Source organism: Ovis canadensis, chromosome 1 (assembly GCF_042477335.2).
Source record: "Ovis canadensis isolate MfBH-ARS-UI-01 breed Bighorn chromosome 1, ARS-UI_OviCan_v2, whole genome shotgun sequence".
NCBI classification, from domain to species: Eukaryota; Metazoa; Chordata; class Mammalia; order Artiodactyla; family Bovidae; genus Ovis; species Ovis canadensis.
The window spans coordinates 41,473,166-41,493,501 of NC_091245.1; the positions used below are offsets into that span (position 1 = coordinate 41,473,166).

The 20,336-nt window shown below is 39.9% G+C and overlaps 1 protein-coding gene across 2 annotated transcripts in view; it reads left to right on the top strand.

Moving 5' to 3' along the window:
• Nucleotides 1-20,336, top strand: part of AK4 (adenylate kinase 4) — a 92,014-nt gene that overhangs the window by 46,487 nt on the left and 25,191 nt on the right. For both annotated transcript variants that reach the window (XM_069593972.1, XM_069593982.1), the window contains exon 3: nucleotides 10,958-11,077. In XM_069593972.1, coding sequence (XP_069450073.1) covers nucleotides 10,958-11,077 — 120 coding nt within the window. The remainder of the gene's footprint in view (nucleotides 1-10,957; nucleotides 11,078-20,336) is intronic.

Consider the following 20,336-nt stretch of genomic DNA (forward strand, 5'->3'; position numbering starts at 1 on the left):
CCAACATAGAGGAGACTTTAAACCTAAATTACCATAGCCTGGTGTTATCTATATAAATCCATCCCATAATTGTGGGAGATTTTTTTCCTCCTTTGCTGAAACTTTACTTGTTGCTCTGACTGAACTTGAGTAATAGAAGAAAACTCAAATTTATGGCCAGAGTCAGAGCAGGCATTATTAATTGGCCCTGTGAGGGGATCCCATCTAGTAATATCATAATGACCTGAATATGACTATAATTTTTTTTTAAGTAAATTTTCTCAGGGCCAACCAGTTAGAGTTTTATAGTGGAGAATTTTACCAAGATAACTCAGAACTACACACAGGTAATTGGCCACAAACCCGACAATTGGACTGATTTCTAAAACTAGCATAGGATCAGGTCTATGATAGAAAAGCATTTGATTTATATGCAAAGGTCTAAGAAGTCAAGAAAACATTATAAATGATCATATGAATAGGTCCAGCATCTTGGGCAAGCTGTCTACCTCTGATGTCATTGTCTTCTCATCCTGGTGTAGTGTAGTTTCTCCTCTGTTTGAGCATCATTTTAAGGTGAGATCGGTTCAGCTGTCTTCTCTATAGACAATCCAGTGTAGGGGCCTTTGGAAGTGGGAATTAATCTAAGAGTTAATTTCCCTTCAGTTTCATTTTGCATGAGCTAGTTAAGAGTACCTGATAAAAAGTCCTTCCACCCAGGCTGGAGATAGTCCCTGAAATTATGTCTTTTTCCAGTCATGGTTGCAGGTCATGAGGCGGCATCTGATCTTCATCCAAAGATAGATTACTGAGATAAGCTTCAGAAACAAATTTGGGGTGTTCTTTAAGAATTCAATTAAATTTTACATTAATATCACATAGCAGCAAAGAACTATCCAAGAAATGAGTCTTACTAGATGCAGACCTCCATTAACAAACTGGGATTTAACATTTATTGAAATGTCTTTTTCTCCATAAAGTTACCCTCATTTTTATCAAATATAACCAAATTAAGGCTAGTTTGTTTGCAAAATAGGCCTGTTCACACAAATTTTGGTCTGATGATTTATATAACTATAATTGATCATAGACTTTTTATTTTGCTGAAACATTTATAGAGTCTCAGACTAAACTTTTAAAATAAAACAGGACTGGGAAACTCACACCAAAGGCTTATCACAGATTTTGCCTAACAAATCTAGGTGAATTCTTCCCTTTTTAAGGTCTCCAAAATTCCTTGAGATTTTTATACCTGTTAGTGAGTTAACCTTCCTAACTCATTTGATAAACTTACTGGAAACCTAAGAGTTTCCAATTTCTGGAGGAGTCAGATAGAAAATATAATTGTTTTGTTTATAATGTGTAACTTTATCAAAGTATTGTCATAATTAGTTTGAGAGGAAGGTTTTCCCTACTCCTGGAAAACGTAAGATTCAAACCTGTAGTTTTTCAGACAGAAACTATAAAAGTTATAAGCATATTCACTGGTTCATTCAGTCCTTTGTTCACTTTTGTGAAGTAATCAGGTTTTTCATTAGAATACCAGGACATATCAGAATGTTAAGCACTCAATATAATTTCTAGGATATCTATATTAGTAATATTTACCATACATTGTAACATGAGAGAATTTAGTACTCATTTGATAATATTTTTCATGTAATTTAACCAACCAAATAAATACAGTTTAATATCTCTCTTTGGGCTGTTTCAGGGGCCCTCTGAACAAAGTTAGCTAGAGGTCAAAGGAACTTCAAAAGAATTCGATTTAGGAAGTTTTGTCAAAAAAATCAATTAAAAGGGTTTAGAACATTTGGTCAGATTTAATCAGTGTTGATAGGTGTATCATTTAGCTTGTTGATATGTCACAGTGGTGTATATACCTGAAGGTCTAGTGAAAGTCATCTCCGCCATCTTGGACCTAGTTGGCTCTAACCAGTTTTCCCATGGCTGTGTCATTCCTAACAAAATCCACGTATCTACCTAATTGTAATCCAATTTAAAAAAAATCCTGATCATGCATAACTCTTTTTGGTATTTTTTTTTAAACCTTTTTTTTTTTTTTAAACTGAAAACACACTTCCTACTTCCTTTAGCAACCAAGAACTAACTTGTATATTAGCATTTTATAGATTGGTGAGCATAAATACCAGTGATAATTTCTAAAACCCTTGCTTTCTTAAAACATTTTAGGATGGCACCAAATATTATTCATTTATAGTCCCAAACTCTTTAGTTTTTCTGTAAAAAGAAATCAGTGCTTAGTAGTAAATGTTTCAAAATCTTATTTTATTTGGATTTCAATAGACTTCCAACACTTAGTTTAGCACAATCCTTAGAAATTCAAGTTACCCCAATCTTGAGAGATTATTTTAAACAGATATTCCTAAAGCATAATTATTATTAATAGAGCTTATCTGAAAGCTAATATCTCATTTACAATTTTTTAGACATTTCTTCACTCGAGGTAATTTCCCTGTTGACAAACTTGTAACAGATATGATAATATTTAACTTATATTAAACCTAAGTACAATGAAAACATTCTACTTAATGTTAATTATTCTAAGACATGTATATATTAGATCAACAAACAAACATTAATATCAGGTATTTAATACTGAATATTTACCAGTTCACATGAACCTGGAATTTATTGTTTAATTTAGAATTATTTTGTTTGTAAGTGCTTACCTTTCTTTAAGCCAATTAAAAAGAGACAAAGACATACTGAGACATATTTAGACAGACACAACACAAGATCTAGCTTCATTTTCTAATTTTAGTCATGAATTAGATATTACAATATAAAATTTAGTAGTTTATAAAAAACAGTTGGAATAAATAAAAATTTTAAAGCCTTTTTCCCATTTTTCCTCAGTCTCAGGAGTTAGAGATGGTCTAAATAAGTGTTCCTGAGAGCCCTGGTCCCAAGGCACAGGGAAAGAAAATCAAGTTTTAACAAAATGGTGGCAGGCCTAAACCAAATGGTGGCCAGACAAAGCAAGATGGCCATCAAAAATTACAACACAGAACACAGAGTTAAAACACACATATAAACCTGGGATTCCTCATCAGACACTCCCTTAAATGTAAGAACACAGTCTCTCAGAAAACCCATAGACATAGAACTTCAGATCCAAGTACTAACCGAGTAAAGGAAAATATCTCAGGTCTTCAAAGATTTCAAGGGAGGAAAGGAAGCCAGGTTGAAAGAAGGGGGAGGAGGTGGGAGAGGGGGTGGCGAAAGGGGTGGCCTTACAGACGTCTCCTGCCACCTACAGATGCCCAGGCATCATGGGACTTTTCCCTGGACCTCCAGAGAAGGGAGGACTGGAACTCGGCCCTACCAGAAACCAGGCAGAACAGAACCAGAATTCGAGTTCTCTGCCAAGAGGTGATCAGTCTCCAATCCTCAGCTCAGGCTGAGGCCCTTCAGCCAGATTCCTGTGTCCAGGACCAGGGGACTAGAAAAACAGGGAAGGATAGGAAGTGTTAGGGAGAGGAAAGAGAGAGGGAATGGGAGAGAGGTCAATAAAGTCTCTTGTTCCTTACCAGTCGGGGCACTCTGGCCAGTTGTCCACGTCAGGAGGAGACCAGGGACAAAAGGGTCCCAGTTGCGGCCTCTGGGTCTGGTCCACTGAGTACCCCGAGTGGTCAGGATGTCAGTCGCAGTGAAGAAGACTCCCACCAGAGTTGCCATTTGTTGCAGGAAGGGGGACCCCTTCCAGGGCCCAAAACTGGGCTCTTGCCTAACACTTGGAAATGAATTGTCCAAGGAGACACATGTGCTGACAAAGCTTATTGGGAAAGGGCACTCGGGTGGAGAGCAGTAGGGTAAGGGAACCCAGGAGAATAGCTCTATCACATGGCTCACAGTCTCGGGTTTTATGGTGATGGGGTTAGTTTCTGGGTTGTCTTTAGCCAATCATTCTGACTCAGGGTCCTTCCTGGTGGTGCACACCTTGTTCAGTCAAGATGGATGCCAGAGAGAAGGATTCTGGGGGGTGGTCAGACTTGTGGTGTCTCCTTTTGACCTTTTCCGAACTCTTCTGGTTGGTGGTGGCTTATTACTTCCGTGTTCCTCACAGGACCTCCTACCGTAAAACAACTCATGCAAAGGGTGGCTATGGTGCCTGGCCAGGGTGGGTGGTTTCAATCAGCATGCTTCCCTTAACAGTGTTATGGTCAATCTCATAAACACATAATTGGGTGTCCCCCTTTTTTTTTTTTTTTGGTTGTTGTGACACTTAAAAAATGCAAAGCTGTTGGCCTTCATTTATAAAGTTCATTTTTAAAACCTTCCTGGTGGTTTATGGTTTATTATTGTAGTGAGCATGTGTGTGCATGGGTACTCACAAAGGATGCAAAAACTGTAAGAGAGCATATGTGTATCTACAGCTTTTCTTTGAAATACTGCTTGAGAAATTGGCTCATGTCTATGTTTTAGCCAAACATGCTGCGTTAGCGTTTAATGATACTACTTTCTCTTCCAAGTGAACTGACAAGGGCAGATGAAGGTCCTGTCTTCTGGAATGGGCCTGTCTTCTGACCCGTGTTTTATTTCAGATTGCTGTTGTAGGGAGGTCTTCATTCAGATGCAAATTCGTTGTTAAGTTTGTTTTGCTTTGGCTGCTGTTGGCTTTTCCTGGTTTTTCACGAGGCCGAGGAGGGGGATTGAGAAACTCAGAGGAAGTTTGATTTTGTAACAGGTTAGAGGGCCAAGGATGCCAAAAATACTTGGGAAGGGATGCTGCCCTTAGAGCTTTCTCTTCATTAGTAAATTGGATTAAGATGGTTCTGGAAGTCTTCCACAGAGTTATTTTGAACTTGAGTTGCACAGTCAATGATGGGTCAGCTCATGTGACCAGGCCAGAATGTCATCTAATGTTGCTTCTACAGGCCTGTCTGTGCTGGATTATTGCCACAGCCTCCTTTGCTTTCATCATGCCAACCCCATCCAAATTTCACAGAGCCGTGGGCACGTGACTTGTGTCACGTGACAAAAGGCCCTGCGCTTAGTGCCATGCCCTGCTATCACCATCTTGTAATTTTGTTGAACCAGGAGGCTCCATGTTTTCATTTTGTCCTGGGCCCTTGGTTATTGCTTTTAGCTATGAGAATGCCATTTCTGAAGCTACCTGTTTCCTTTAATCCTTCAAAGCCCATGCTCCTTTTCTGGCCTGTCTAGTGCTCTCTGTCCAATGATGTGCATATTTTCAGATGTTACTAACTGAAGTTCCTCCAGGTATGCCAAGCAGCCCCATGCCTCTGCAACCTTGGCTCCTAGTATTTCCTTCTCATTTTCCCTCCTGTACGTGGCTCTTCTCTATTCATAGTTTGAAAAGCTGAGGAAATGAGACTGAGCTGTGAAACCCTACGTGGTCATCTCTCCTAGTTAGTACTGATCCCACTTTGTCTCATATCTCCCTTGAAAAAGTTCATACCTGGCAAGGTTGGGCTATATTTGACATTGGAGTAATGGTTCTATAATAACTGTAAGGCAGATCAGATTGATTCTTGCCTGGGGAAAAGACTCTATAATCTTCAACGTATTCATTCATTCATGCAACAAATTTTAATGGAGTATCTATGCATGCCAGACCACATTGTAAACACTCAGGATATGGCAGTGAGCAAAGTATTATTAGTTTCTCCAATGAGCTAATTATATTCTAGTCTGGGGGGGAGCAGAAAGTGAATTCACCGATACATCAGTATATAATGTGTAAAGCCTATGTAGTTTTGGGAAAGAATGCACAGGAGGATAAGGGAGTAGAGGGGGTTTGGGACTTTTATGTTTGTGCTTGTGCCATTTGGGTAGGGTGGGAGACATATCTGAGGTGATACTCGGAGACCTGAATGCTGAGAGGACTTGACCTTTTGAAATTCTGGGGGAAGGAGTCTTCCTGACAGAGGGAAGAACAAATGCAGAGGTCCTGCAGTGGACACATGCTTGTGATCTTCAGGAAATTGCAGATGGGTAGTGAGGAGAGAAGTGGGAGATGGGGTCAGAGAACTTGGAGACCAAGGGGAGGACTTGGCTTATACTCTCAATGATATGGGAAGTCATAGGAGGGGCATAATGGGCTTTAAAGGGGTCACTCTGTATTTATGCACAGGAGTCATGTCACATGCTGCTGAAAAGTCAAGTAAGCAAAGAATTGAGAATTGGCTGCTTAGTGAAGTGAAGTCGCTCAGTCATGCCCGACTCTTTGTGACCCCATGGATAGTAGCCTGAACCAAGCTCCTCCATCTGTGGGATTTTCAAGGCAAGAGTACTGGAGTGGGTTGCCATTTCCTTCTCCAGGGAATCTTCCCAACCCAGGGATTGAACCCAGGTCTCTCACACTGTAGACAGATGCTTTACTGTCTGAGCCACCAGGGAAGTATTCTTTAGATTGACTCATATGGGCAAGAACCCAAACGCACTCTTGTTTTGTAGCCAGTCAAGGATTGGTATGGGTAAAGGACTCGCTTTGATCTCAGCTATGGGATCCTTAATCAGTTCTCTCCTCTTCACTATATAAAGATTTCTTAGGCTTTGGAATTTGTCTCACTGCTTCCTTCCCTTTATCTCCACTTTCTGATAAGCCATGAGCTCTTATTAACTACCAGAGCAGTCCAGGGCCTTCAGTGTGTGCTTCACAGTGGCACAGCCTGTTCTGCAGGACTGCAACTTGTTCTAGTTTGTTCAGCAGCTAGTGTTGTGCTATGTTTTGATCAGTTGTCCTGGATATGAGAGACACGTGGAAGTATAATGTTAAGATTTTCGTGTTCAGCTAGGTGTAGAGAATGGGAGAGGAACTTCCTTGGTAGTCCAGCGACTGACTGCACACTCCCAATGCAGGGAGCCCAGGTTCGAGCCCTAGTCAGGGAACTGCTGCTGCTGTTAGTCACATCAGTCGTGTCTGACTCCGTGCGACCCCATAAACGGCAGCCCACCAGGCTCCCCTGTCCCTGGGATTCTCCAGGCAAGAACACTGGAGTGGGTTGCTATTTCCTTCTCCAATGCATGAAAGTGAAAAGTGAAAGTGAAGTTGCTCAGTCATGTCCGACTCTTAGCGACCCCATGGACTGCAGCCTACCAGGCTCCTCCATCCATGGGATTTTCCAGGCAAGAGTACTGGAGTTGGGTGCCATTTCCTTCTCTGGGTCAAGGAACTAGATCCCACTATTTGGCAAAGCCAAATAAATAAATATTTTTTAAAACCCACAACAACAAGAGAAATCAAGAAAATCAAGACAGTTGGTGCTTAATCTTAGATGATATCTGAGGAGAGTACAGTAGTGCCCCCCTGTCTGTGGGGAATGCATTCCAGGATCCCCAGTTGATGCCTGAAACCAGAGTACTGAAAGCTATATATACTATGTTTTTTCCCTATACATACATACCTAGGATAAAGTAATTTTGATAAAGTAATGGTAATTAATAAATTAGGCATCATAGGAGATTAATAGCAATAACTAATAATAAGATATCAAACCAGGAAATCAGTCCTGAATATTCGTTGGAAGCACTGATGCAGAAACTACAGCTCTAATACTTTGGCCACCTAATGTGAAGAACTGACTTGTTAGAAAAGACCCTGATGTTGGCAAAGATTGAAGGCAAGAAGAGAAGGGGACGACATGGATGATTGGATGGCATCACCGACTCAATGGACATGAGTTTGAGCAAGCTCCGGGAATTGGTGATGGACAGGGAGGCCTGGTGTGCTGCAGTCCATGGGATCGTAAAGAGTGGGACATGATTGAGCAACTGAACTGAACTGAATAAGATAGAACAATTATAACAACATACTCTAGTTAGGTGAATGTGACCTCTCAGATTTAGTGCTTTTTTCATCTTAACTGTGCCCTTATGCACTGTGTTCATTACTTCTGAAGTCTGAGGTGCAGCAGCAAAACTGGGGAGTGAATTTCCTTTTTCTTCTTTACAACTTCATGGATAGGTTTGCTCTTACCATATATCTTAGCAGCCTTAACTGTATTTTTCTTTGCTCCTAAGTTGAACTTTTATCTTTTTACTTAAAAGAAGCACTGTTTATGGTTTCTCTTTGGCACATCTGAATGGCCGGCATCACTGTTCTTGCACTTTGGGTTATTATTATGTAAAATAAAGTCACTGCACAACAGTAGGTACCAAGGTAGCTACTAAGTGACTAACAGGTGGGATACTATAGATGAAGGGATGATTTACGTCCCAGGCAGGATGGAGCAGAATGGCAAGAGAGGTCATTGTGCTGCTCAGAACGGTGCCCAATTTAAAACTTATCAGTTGCTTATTTCTGGAATTTTCCATTTAATATTTTTCAGACCATGATTGACTTTGGATAATTGAATCCAAGGAATCTGTTGATAGGGGAGGACTCTGTTACCGATGAGGCAGGAAGCATCCAAGACAAGAACAGAGTGGGAGGGTAATGTGATTTTGGACAGGGTAAGTTGGAGGTGTCAGCGGAGGTACATTTTGAGCCATTTAGGAGATACTCAGAGGTCTTAGAGGTATCATTTTGGACACTGTCCACTAAATTACTGAATTCAGATGCACCACAGTACCATAGCTCTCCATCTGTAGGGACCTGAAACGTGAATTAAGCCCAATCCAGTTTGCAAAATCCCTCTGTAATATCCCTTCTCTGAGTCTCCATTCGAATATTTCCTCAAGCAACTTTTCCTGTCCATTTGCAATTCCCACTAGTACTAATTCTAAGCCCTGGGGGATTAAGTAAGATAATGCCTTTTCCATCTGTCCAGAATCAGGTTATGGGTCAGTTGTTATCATGTCCTCTGGGTCTTCTCTTTTCTGTACAAGACCATTCCTCCTCATTAACCGTTTCCTCATGGGATGTTTCAAACCAGGTCATATCTTGGTCTCTCACCTCGGAAGATGTATATTTGTTGTTTGCATGTACCTTGAAGTTTGGTGGATGAGACTGAGAACAGGACTCGGGGGCTGGCCTGACCATCACAGAGTAAGCTTCTCAGTTCGTCTGAGTGTTCTGTCTGACCGTGATTTTTCAGATGTACACATGTTTCTTACAGGTATTACCCAAGAAAACTGAAAGCATAAATTCACACAGAAACTTGTACATGAGTGTATATTGCAGCATTATTCAAAATAGCCCCAAAGTGAGAACAACCCCAGTGCCTGATAACTGATGTATGTATAAACAACATGCGCTACGCCCACACAATAGATTTATAATATTCAGCCTTGAAAATGAAGTACTGATAATGGTACAACATGGATGATCCTTGAAAACATGCTAAGTAAAGGAACCAGACACAAAAAAACTACATCGTGTACACTTCCATTTATGTGAAATGTGCAGTATAGTCAAACTATACAGACCAAAAGTCGATTAGTAGTTGCCAGTACCTAGGGGGAGGAGGGGATGGGAGAGTGACCGCTAGTAGGTATGGGGTTTCTTCCTGGGGTAATAGAAATGTTCTGAAATTAGGTAGTGGTGATGCTTGCACAACATGGAGAAGGTAGTAAAAGCCACTCAATTGCACACTTTAAAATGGTGAATGTTACGGTGTATGACTTGTAATGTTATGATGTGCGACTTGTATCTCAATAAAGCTGTCCTAAAAAAACATACAAGTTTTACCTCCTATCTAAAGGTGAGGATCTTATGAAGAATCAATGAAATAACACAAATAAAATGTTTAAAGCATAGCACCTCCTAGTTTGTATTCCCAGTTAAAGAGTCTTATTGTTGCTCTCAGGTAAAGTCATACTGCTTAAATATTGGTAAGCTACAACTTTCAGTCAGTGCTACATTTGTAGAATATTACCTGTTAAGTAGTATGCGGTCAATAAATCCTTATTGAATGAATGTGTTTTGTTCACATTCATACTTAGCCACGCATATGTTCTTTTTCTTGCAGTGCATTTCTGAATCCATATCCTTTTTGCCCAGTGGTAGTCATTGAGTGATAGGGAACTCTTCACAGCCCATGTTTCAGTGTGGAAGGTGAAGTTGGGAGTATAGATTCAGTCTGTGAAAGGAAGGTCTCTACCTTATTAAATTCAAGCAGAAGGTGGGGGCAAATGGTTTTTAACCTTTTTTCGGCCAGTAATATAATTCTGCTCTGTGTTTTTATAAGAACTTAATTGGCCTGTCAAGAATGTGTTTTTAATGGTTCATGATCAGATTGCTAGAGAGCTGAGGACTTCATCTGGATTAAAAAAAAATCAGTTCCTAGAAATTTAACAGATGTTCTCTTGAACCCAACTGACAATTTCCATGTATAACAAATTGTTATTTTAAATTATGATAGGAACATTTTTTTCTTTGAAAAAAAAATTGAAATTCACGTCTTTTCACGAACTTGGCATTCCACTAAAAATACTTGAGTTGCTTCTACAACTGCGTCAGCAAGGTGCCATCTGCTCAACTGAGGCTCATGAAAAGAAAGAAACCCATTGTTATTTGTATCATCCAGCCCTTTTTCTAGAAGAGTAGTGGAAATTTTTGAGGTTTCTGAGGAATGGTTGAGTCTCTCAGCTTCCTTTAGTCTTCCCTGTACCGTGCACTGTGAGGTCAATCCTTTTTCCTTGTTACCGGAAACTGGTGGGAGGCTTGGGTCCAGAGTGTGGCTCACTGCTAGCAACCAGACTGGACTTTACTCCTCTCCTGGCCTTTACTGTGTGCCACTCTCCTTCTAGACTCCAGCTTTATTTCCTACTCTGATTTTCCCTTTGCCTAATTTATATTTCCTTTCATTTTTATTTCTGTCTGTGTGTATCTTCAAGAGATGCTCTTCTAATTCTTTGGCAGACAACTGGGAGACAGGGTCGCCATTATTGAAGCCAATTTTAAAAATATAACTCTTTAAAAACCTTTCCCCCCAGGACATCAGGCAGGAATGGAAAAAAAAGCAAAACTGTCAGGAGAGAGTTGGTAAGCATTTTTCTTTCCCCCAGAAGTTTTTTTGAGTGTCTCTTTTTCCTGTCTTTTTAATAGAAGTTGGTGATATGGCAAAGCAATACATAGAGAAAGGCCTTTTGGTTCCCGATCATGTGATCACACGCCTCATGCTGCTGGAGCTGGAGAACAGGCGCGGCGAGCACTGGCTACTCGATGGTGAGTTGAACCTGGGGGTCCACCGGGTTTCTGCTAGTAGTGGGTCATGGTTCCTTGAACACTTCCATAATTTCTTACAGATTGCAAAGTGCGTTTTTTCCCCAGTCATTTCTTTAGACAGATTCCAATTTGGCAACATAATTAAAAAACCCATGTGGGTGAAGCCTTTTAATTCCTTTGTCTGCATACTACCATCCCTAAAGCCATCAACTTGAAGCAAGCCTTAATTGAATTCCCAGTATTGTTCCAGTTTTGATGGTGCTTTTTGTTTCCATGACTAGGTCATCATAAGTATGACTCATCTTAAATCAGAGTTTCTTTCATTCAAAATAAGCCACATAAGTTAAAAGCATCTGTTATCATTTTTTACCTGTCAGGTTTAAAAAAGAGAGAAAATCTGAAAATATTTTATTATTGAGGGTGTAAGAAATAAGTATTCTTGAGAATAAAATGGGTAACCTTTGGAGGGCAATTTAGTAGTCTTTAGCAATTCCCTGCTTCATTTCTTGCCTAAAAATATATATTCAAGGATGTTTATTTTCAGCAGTCTTTGCAAGACACTAGTTGTTGTTCAGTCCCTCTACTCTTTGTAACCCCATGGACTGTAGCACACCAGGCTTCCTGGTCCTTCACCATCTCCCAGAGTTTGCGCAAACTCATGTCCATTGAGTTCGTGATGCCATCCAACCATCTCGTCCTTCGTCATCCCCTTCTCCTCCTGCCTTCAATCTTTCCCAACATCAGGGTCTTTTCTAATGAGCCAGCTCTTCGATCAGGTGACCAAAAGTATTGGAGCTTCAGCATCAGTCCTTCCAATGAATATAAAGGGTTGATTTCCTTTAAGATTAAGTGTTTTGATCTTGCTGTCCAAGGGACTCTCCAAGAGTCTTCTCCAGCACAGCACAGTTCAAAAGCATCAATTCTACTGTGCTCAGCCTTTTTTATGGTCCAACTGTCACATCCATACATGACTATTGACAAAGCAATTGCTTTGACCTTTGTTACAAGACACTGGTAACAACCTAAATATTTATCTTGTGCTCAGTCCCTCAGTCAGAGCACATCCAGCTCTGCAGCCCCATGGACTGTAGCCCACCAGGCTCCTTTGTATGGGATTTCTCAGGCAAGAATACTGGAGTAGGTTGCCATTTCCTTCTCCATGGGATCTTTCTGACCCAGGGATTGAACCCAAGTCTCTTGTATCTCCTGTATTGGCAGGCGGATTCTTTACCACTAGTGCCACCTGGGAAGCCAAGTATCTTATCATAGGGTTGCTTTAAATTTTAGTATGCCTATTAAATATCTATATCTATGTATTGATATAGATAGTGCTCTAAGATAAACTGCCAAGTGAAAAAAACTAGTTGCAATATAGTATATATCATATACTATTATCTCTGTAAAAATGAAGGGATGGTATACTATTACTGTATGTACTTATACACACATATATAATCTGTCTTAGGAAGGATATAAAAAACTAATAACAGTGGTTGGCTCTGGATAAGGATTAGGGTTGGGAGAGAGATTTACCTTTCATTGTATACACCTTTGCAACTGTTTGATTTTTAATATCTAAATAATACATAAGCCTAATTTTTCAAAAAAACTCAGGCAAATATCATATGATATCATATGGACTCTTAAAAAATTCAGCCTTATTTATAAAACAGAAATAGATCCACAGACATAGAAAACAAACTTATGGTTACCTAAGGGGCTAACAGTTGAGAGGAGATAAAGTAGGAGTTCAAGATTAACATATACACTTTCAGTTCAGTTCACTTCAGTCACTCAGTCATGTCCGACTCTTTGCGACCCCATCAATCACAGCACGCCAGGCCTCCCTGTCCATCACCAACTCCCAGAGTTCACTCAGACTCGTGTCCATTGAGTCAGTGATGCCATCCAGCCATCTCATCCTCTGTCGTCCCCTTCTCCTCCTGCCCCCAATCCCTCCCAGCATCAAAGTCTTTTCCAATGCATCAACTCTTCGCATGAAGTGGCCAAGGTCCTGGAGTTTCAGCTTTAGCATCATTCCTTCCAAAGAAATCCAAGGGTTGATCTCCTTCAGAATGGACTGGTTGGATCTCCTTGCAGTCCAAGGGACTCTCAAGAGTCTTCTCCAACACCACAGTTCAAAAGCATCAATTCTTCGGCGCTCAGCCTTCTTCACAGTCCAACTCTCACATCCATACATGACCACAAGAAAAACCATAGCCTTGACTAGACGGACCTTAGTCGGCAAGGTAATGTCTCTGCTTTTGAATATGCTATCTAGGTTGGCCATAACTTTTCTTCCAAGGAGCAAGCGTCTTTTAATTTCATGGCTGCAGTCACCATCTGCAGTGATTTTGGAGCCCCAAAAATTAAAGTCTGACTCTGTTTCCACTGTTTCTCCATCTATTTCCCATGGAGTGATGGGACCGGATACCATGATCTTTGTTTTCTGAATGTTAAGCTTTAAGCCAACTTTTCCACATTATTATATATAAAATGGGCTTCCCAGGTGACTCAGTGTTAAAAAACCCACCTGCCAATGCAGCAAATGCAGGAGACATAGGTTGATCCCTGGATCAGGAAGCTCCTCTGAAGTAGGAAGGAAATGGCAACCCACTCTAATATTCTTGGTTGGAAAATTCTGTGGACAGAGGAGCCTGGTGGGTTATAATCCATGGGGTGGCAAAGACTTGGAGGTGACTGAGCATATATATTACTATATATAAAATAGGTAAACAACATAGATTACTGTTTAGCATTGGGAACTATATTCAATATATTATACCTATAATGGAAAAGTGGAGAAGGCAATGGCACCTCACTCCAGTACTCTTGCCTGGAAAATCTCATGGATGGAGGAGCCTAGTAGGCTGCAGTCCATGGGGTCGCAAAGAGTCGGACACAAGTGAGCGACTTCACTTTCACTTTTCACTTTCATGCATTGGAGAAGGAAATGGCAACCCACTCCAGTGTTCTTGTCTGGAGAATCCCAGGCATGGCTGAGCCTGATGGGCTGTTGCCTATGGGGTCGCACAGAGTTGGACACAACTGAAGCGACTTAGCAGCAGCAGCATAATGGAAAAGAATGTGAAAAATAATATATATATATTCAATTATGTATATATATAACTGATTCACTTTACTGTATACTTGAAACAGCATTGTAAATTAACTATACTTCAATTTTATAACAATGGTTTGAAAGAAAAACAGCTCAGTGGTTCCTATGATATGTTACCTAGGAAAATGCATACAGATGCTCATACATGAACTACTACAGTTTTGTACTTCAGGAAGCTGGAATTAAGAATCATCTACTTTAAGTAGATGATTCTTTAAGCCCAGTATAAATCTTTTGATTTATTAATTGAAAAAAAAAATGGACTGTGTGGATTATTTGTCTTACTCTTAAATAGCAAGATTCCCCGTCAGTGAAAATAGAAACTTGATGAATATATTGCTTTCTAGGAATGAAAGGATAGTGAGATTTATATATAAGGAACTTCTTTCCATTGCAGAGTAGTTTTCCTTTAGTTCACTCAGTGTACTCTTTCCTGTCTTACTTTGGAGAACCAAAGCCTCAGCAAGTTGTGATAATGTGAACTTTAATGTTTGTTAGCCAAAGAGAAGCCAGAGTGAATTGTCCTACATTTTAACTATCAGATTGCCTATTTCTCCTAAAGTCTGGAGCTGTGAATCTCCCAAATGACTAATATGTTGTAGAGTAGTTATTCTGTATCAGTGTTTCTCAAAGTGTGTAGTGTTAGTAGTGGATTGATGAGAAAACAGACTGTAAATGTTAGTTTAAATATTAAAGATTGCTTGAATTTATTGAATACTCACTGTGTGCCAAGTAGTGATCTGAGCTTTAGATATTTATTATCTCATTCAGTCCCTACAGTGATCGTCTGAAGGTAGAGATTGTTATTTCCATTTAATAGATGAGAAAATGGAGGCAAAGTAGGGTTCACTTACCTATTCAAAGTTAGTAAATCCAGATTAACCAACTTCTTAGGACTTTAATGCACCTTTACTATGATAGTGTGATTTAACTCTTCATAGAAAGTGATATCATGAGACATTTTCTGAATTTATTTAACCCTAGCATCTCCTACCCTATGGAGAACCTGTGTGTTTGGTTCTATGGACCATTCTTTGTGAACTCTACTGTTCAACATCTATTCTTCAGTGTGTAGGTGTTCTGAAAAGTTGACTATAGCGTAGATCATATCTTTCTAGAATGCCTTCCATTAAAAATATTGGGAACTGCAGGGGGCTGCAGGGAACCAATAGACTGAACTGAAAACTTCTGTCAAGAGAGAGGCTATAATGGTCTGTGGAAAGTATATGTTTATTTATTAGTAATGAATAAAGCTCCTACTGTGAGTCAGGAACTATTAGGTGCTGTTGATAAAATGACAAGACACTTTCTCTATTAAGGGGACTTATATTACAGTAGGGGAGTCAGGTGTGTAAAAAATTACGACAGTGTAATGAAATCAATACCCATGTGGGTACACTGAGGACCCAAAGGAGAAAATTATCTCTTCTCATGGTAGAAAATGGGATTGGCTACTTTATGGTAAAAGAGATGAATAGAGTGAGGTCTTGCAGGTTGATGAATGGGGTTGGAAGGAGAATTTTTTCATCAAAGCGGTAATGTGAACTAAGTAAGAGAGGAGTGACTTAGCCTAGTGTTTTCCTGTGCCTGCAGACAGAGGCAGAGGAAATCCTGGGGTGATAGACTTTGATTCTATACAGAGATGGTGGAACTGGAAATTGGTGATACGGACCACTGAAGACGTGCGTGCGTTCTCAGTCGCTTCAGTCGTGTCTGACTCTTTGTGATCCTATGGACTGTAGCCCACCAGGCTCCTCTGTCCATGGGATTCTCCAGGCATGAATACTGGAGTGGGTTGCCATGCCCTCCTCCAAAGGATCTTCCCAATCCAGGCATTGAACTTACTTCTCTTGCATCTCCTGCATTGGCAGATGGGTTCTTTACCACTAGTGCCACCTGGGAAGCTCACTGAAGACTTAAGGGGAATAGCATGATCAAATCTGTTGGTGTTTCAGAAAGGCTATTCTGTTAGCAGCAGAGCAATTAAATGCTGGGGTAGGGGAGGAGGTGGTGACCTGAAGCTGGGGAAGAGATTGTTAGCACAATTGGACCAAGAGATGTTGAAGGCCTGAATTTAAGCATCAACAGTAATGTGGCCAGGAGGCACCATTCCTGAAAGATTGCCTTGATGAGGAAAAAAAAATTGACAGGAGTGTTGACTGATGTTAGGCACTATAGACCTGGGGTTCTCTATGATTGCCTTCCTAGCTTTTGGAGTTTCTTGGCTATCAGTACCTTACCTATACTTCTCCAGTTTTGTTAATTTCTCCAGACTCTTAATATTTAAGTCACAAAAATTAACCCCCGACTCCTTCTTTCTTATGTTGGTATTTTCCATGACCGATAACTTGAACTTTGCCACCATCTAACAGTAATTTATATTTCTCTAGTTTAGATTCTTTAATCATTAAGTTTTCTCACCTTATAAAATGAACTTGTGTAGTTTTAAGTAAACTTAACTGTTAGAAAAGGATCATGTGTCTTAAACTCCTTTGGGAAGGTGGTTAGTGTAATCACCACTAATCCCAGCAGTACCAGTGCTTTTAATCCCAGCTCTGCCATTTACTGGCAATGTTGGTGACCTTGGGCAAAGTACCTTATTAGCTTTCTGCATTTTATTCCTCATGGAAAACAGGGATTACAGAAAGGATGAAGTAAGTGAATATATGTAAAGGGCTTAGAAGAATTCTTGCTGTTATAGAAAGTACTGTATGAGATTTTGTGATTTGCTGTACATGAGGTGCAGGTCAGGAATTTTTTTCTTTTTTTTTGTGATTATGTGAAGCATTAAGTTCAAAAATAGTTTAAAACATCTTCAGCTACATGAAGTTAAAAAGTCAGTTTCAGTTGTGAAATGTTTTATGTATGTTTTCACTGCTTTGCTTTTGCCATAACTTTTCCTCTCAGTGAATGAATAAGTGAAATTCTTTTATATCATAGGCCTGCTTTTAGTAAAGAACGTCAGTCTCCTCACTGATTTAGTTTATAGCTTTCTCCTTGAAAACCCATCTGGTCACGGTTTTGGTTGTGATTTTCCTTTAAAGCTCTGGAAGAAATCCTTTTGGCAAAGTGGGGACCGTCAGGAATGCTAAGTTCTATGTTCAGCTTGAAACCCCTTATGTTCCAGGGCATGTGCTCTGCGGAGGACGTGCCGGTTGAATGTGCTAAAGGTGATTGAATGTGGAAAGGTCAGGAGAAGAATTTTGGATGACAGATGACTCATCATCTTGGTCCATATGGCAGTGGAGAGGCATCCTGCAAATGGTGGGTGGAAAACGAGCAGTGTGGATGCATGCCAAGGAAACACCAGGGGTGGCTGTGAATGGGCTTGCTGAGTGCTCTGTGGCTTGGTCAGCCATGTACTTGCTAAAAACAGTCCAGTACCACCTTGTCTTTGCCATATGCTTTTTAGTTGGATAAGAAATACTCTTTTTTGTATTAATATGTGTATACAGATGTGGCTTTCCCCCTCTTTCTTTAATTTTCTTAGACGTTCCATGAGTGAGAGCAGTTTTATAAAAATAATTTTTATACTTTCTAAAATATTCAGCCAGTGGAATGTCACATATGTCTTCTAATTTTACTATGAAACTCTGGTTTTGTTTTTTGCTTTTCTCTTTAAGATGTTTACTGCTTACTAGGTGATATTAAGGTGAAATAGCAACTAAGGCACAGTAACCAACTCTTACAAATAACCAGCTCAAATACAAATTCTTCATTTAAAAAGAAAAAAAGCTGGCCATGAGATAGGGCCTGTTGGGAGGTGTGTTAGGTAATAGATTTCTTTCCCCCTATTTCTAAGCATGGCTGCCAAAACCTGTACATTTAAACAGTAACATGCTCTTAGGCTCAGTCCTAATTTATCTCGCGTTGTAACAGATGTCTGCCAGATGACTTTATGTGTAGGTATTGAAATATTTTGTATTTGCTGTCAAAGTTTGGTTTCATGGGAAAAAATCTTAAATTTTGGAATTATAAGTGGAATATAATTTAAACCTTTTTACTGGAGATAAAGATACCTTTACAAGGAGAGTCATCGTTCAGTCATGTTCCGTTTGTATATGCCATTTGATTTTGTTCTGAGCACTAATGGGTACTCTCTGTGGGTAATTCTGGGAATTTTTTTTTTTAGCAGAAGTCAGAGCCACTTGAATGTGTGCAGTGTTTGTATGTGTTTGCTCTGACCTTATCCCAACTTTGTATTTTTCTTTCTGAATCAGACCTTTGAAGGGTGTGACATCCCGCTGGGCAACATATGCCTACAGAGAAAAAGCCAACAATCACATATCTTCTCAATCACATCTTTTAAGAAAATGCCAAGGGCAATTTTTTTTGTTGTTGCCCTTGGGAATGTAGGGTATGTCAAAAATAAAATTTGTGGTACATTTTTTGGAAGGTCACTGAAGACATTCTCTGTGAAGAAAAAAGAATCAGGCTTTCTCCTTGTATGTGTATGAGTTGCATGTATTCAAGAGGGTAATAACCCATTTACCTTCAGATGTTTAGTCCTTGGGCTTCCCTGATAGCTCACTTGGTAAAGAATCCACCTGCAATGCAGGAGACCCTGGTTCAATTCCTGGGTTGGGAAGATCCCCTGCAGAAGGGATAGGCTACTCACTCTGGTATTCTGGCCTGGAGAATTCCGTGGACTGTATAGTCCATGGAGTCGCAAAGAACCTCTCTGTATCTTCGATCACTATTAAGGCAGTATGTATACTCTCCTAACCTTGAACAGAAGGTGTGAAGCAATTGGAGTGACTGCTGAAGAGTGGAGAGTCACAGACTTGAAGAACTCTGCTGGGCATGGTGGTGGTTCTCAGGCCTGCCAAGCATGGATTGAACAGTCATAATCTCTGGCATCTCACCAGGCTCATCCTTCTTGACATACTCATGTGTATAGGAATGAATATGAAAATGAAAAAGATACATGTATATGTACAGAAATCAATATAGTTGTTAGACATTAGCATTTCAATAATAAACTGCAGAGAAACCTAACGTGTTAAGTCTTTGTGAGGGTCTTTGGTTTAATTCACAGTATAAGAACTTGGTTTTTTTTGTTGTTGTTAACTTTTTATTTTATATTGGAGTATAGTTGGTTAACAGTGTTGTGTTAGCTTCAGGTATACAGCAAAGTGATTCAGTTGTACGTGTATCTTTTTCAAATTTTCTCATGTAAGTTGTTACATAAAATACTGAGTAGAGTTCTCGACACAGTAGGACCTTGTTGGTTATCTATTTTAAATATAGCAATGTGTATGTGTCTGTAAACTCTCTAGCTATCCCTTCCCCATTGGTACCCATACATTAAAGGAATTTGATTTTTATTCCACGACCCTTCCTTGTTCAGTGTCTTTGGTGTCTGTATGAACTCAGAGTATCTGACTGAAAAACACTGTAAAACTCTGGATCTCTTCTTCATTTCACTAGATTCTCTCCTGAGACTCTGTCTCTGTGTCTATTTCTGGTGTGTTTCTTCTAATTGATCTGACTGTTGCCTCAGGATGAGGAACAATCTTAATATAGTAGACAATCCTGACTTTGTTTATTCCATTTGTGTTTTCAGGGAATGACTAGATTTTAACATGGAAGCATTACGGACTATATGGAAAACAAACATTTGAACACATCCTAGAAAAACTTGGTTCAGAGATCAAGGAACAAATTGAGTATGCATTATTTGTGTATCCCATCAATCCATCTGAGGAGGGAATAGCATTAGTTCCTGACCTTACAGTCCAGGAGGAGCAAATGCTACTTAAATAATCATAGTGTAGGACCTTGAGAACACCAGTGAACTGGGTAGGAGGGGAGAGCTGGCACAGAGGAGAAAGTGACTGGCCCTCCTGAGGCCGAGGGAGGCCTCCAGGAGGAGGGGACACACAATTTTGAAATTGGGATTAAAGCACAATCTAGACAGAGAAGATCATGCACAAAGGGTATAGAAGTGTGAAACAACATGTGTGTTCTGAAAGCTACAAGTAGTTGGATAATTTGAGAGCCAAAAATTATGAGCAGATGAGGCTAGAAAAATGGGGGGGGCAAAAATTAAACACTTCTTGACAGGCAAAACAAGGACTTGAATAAGTGTCGAAGTTAATATTAAAAATGAGTTGGAAGGAAGTTAAAAATAAAAAT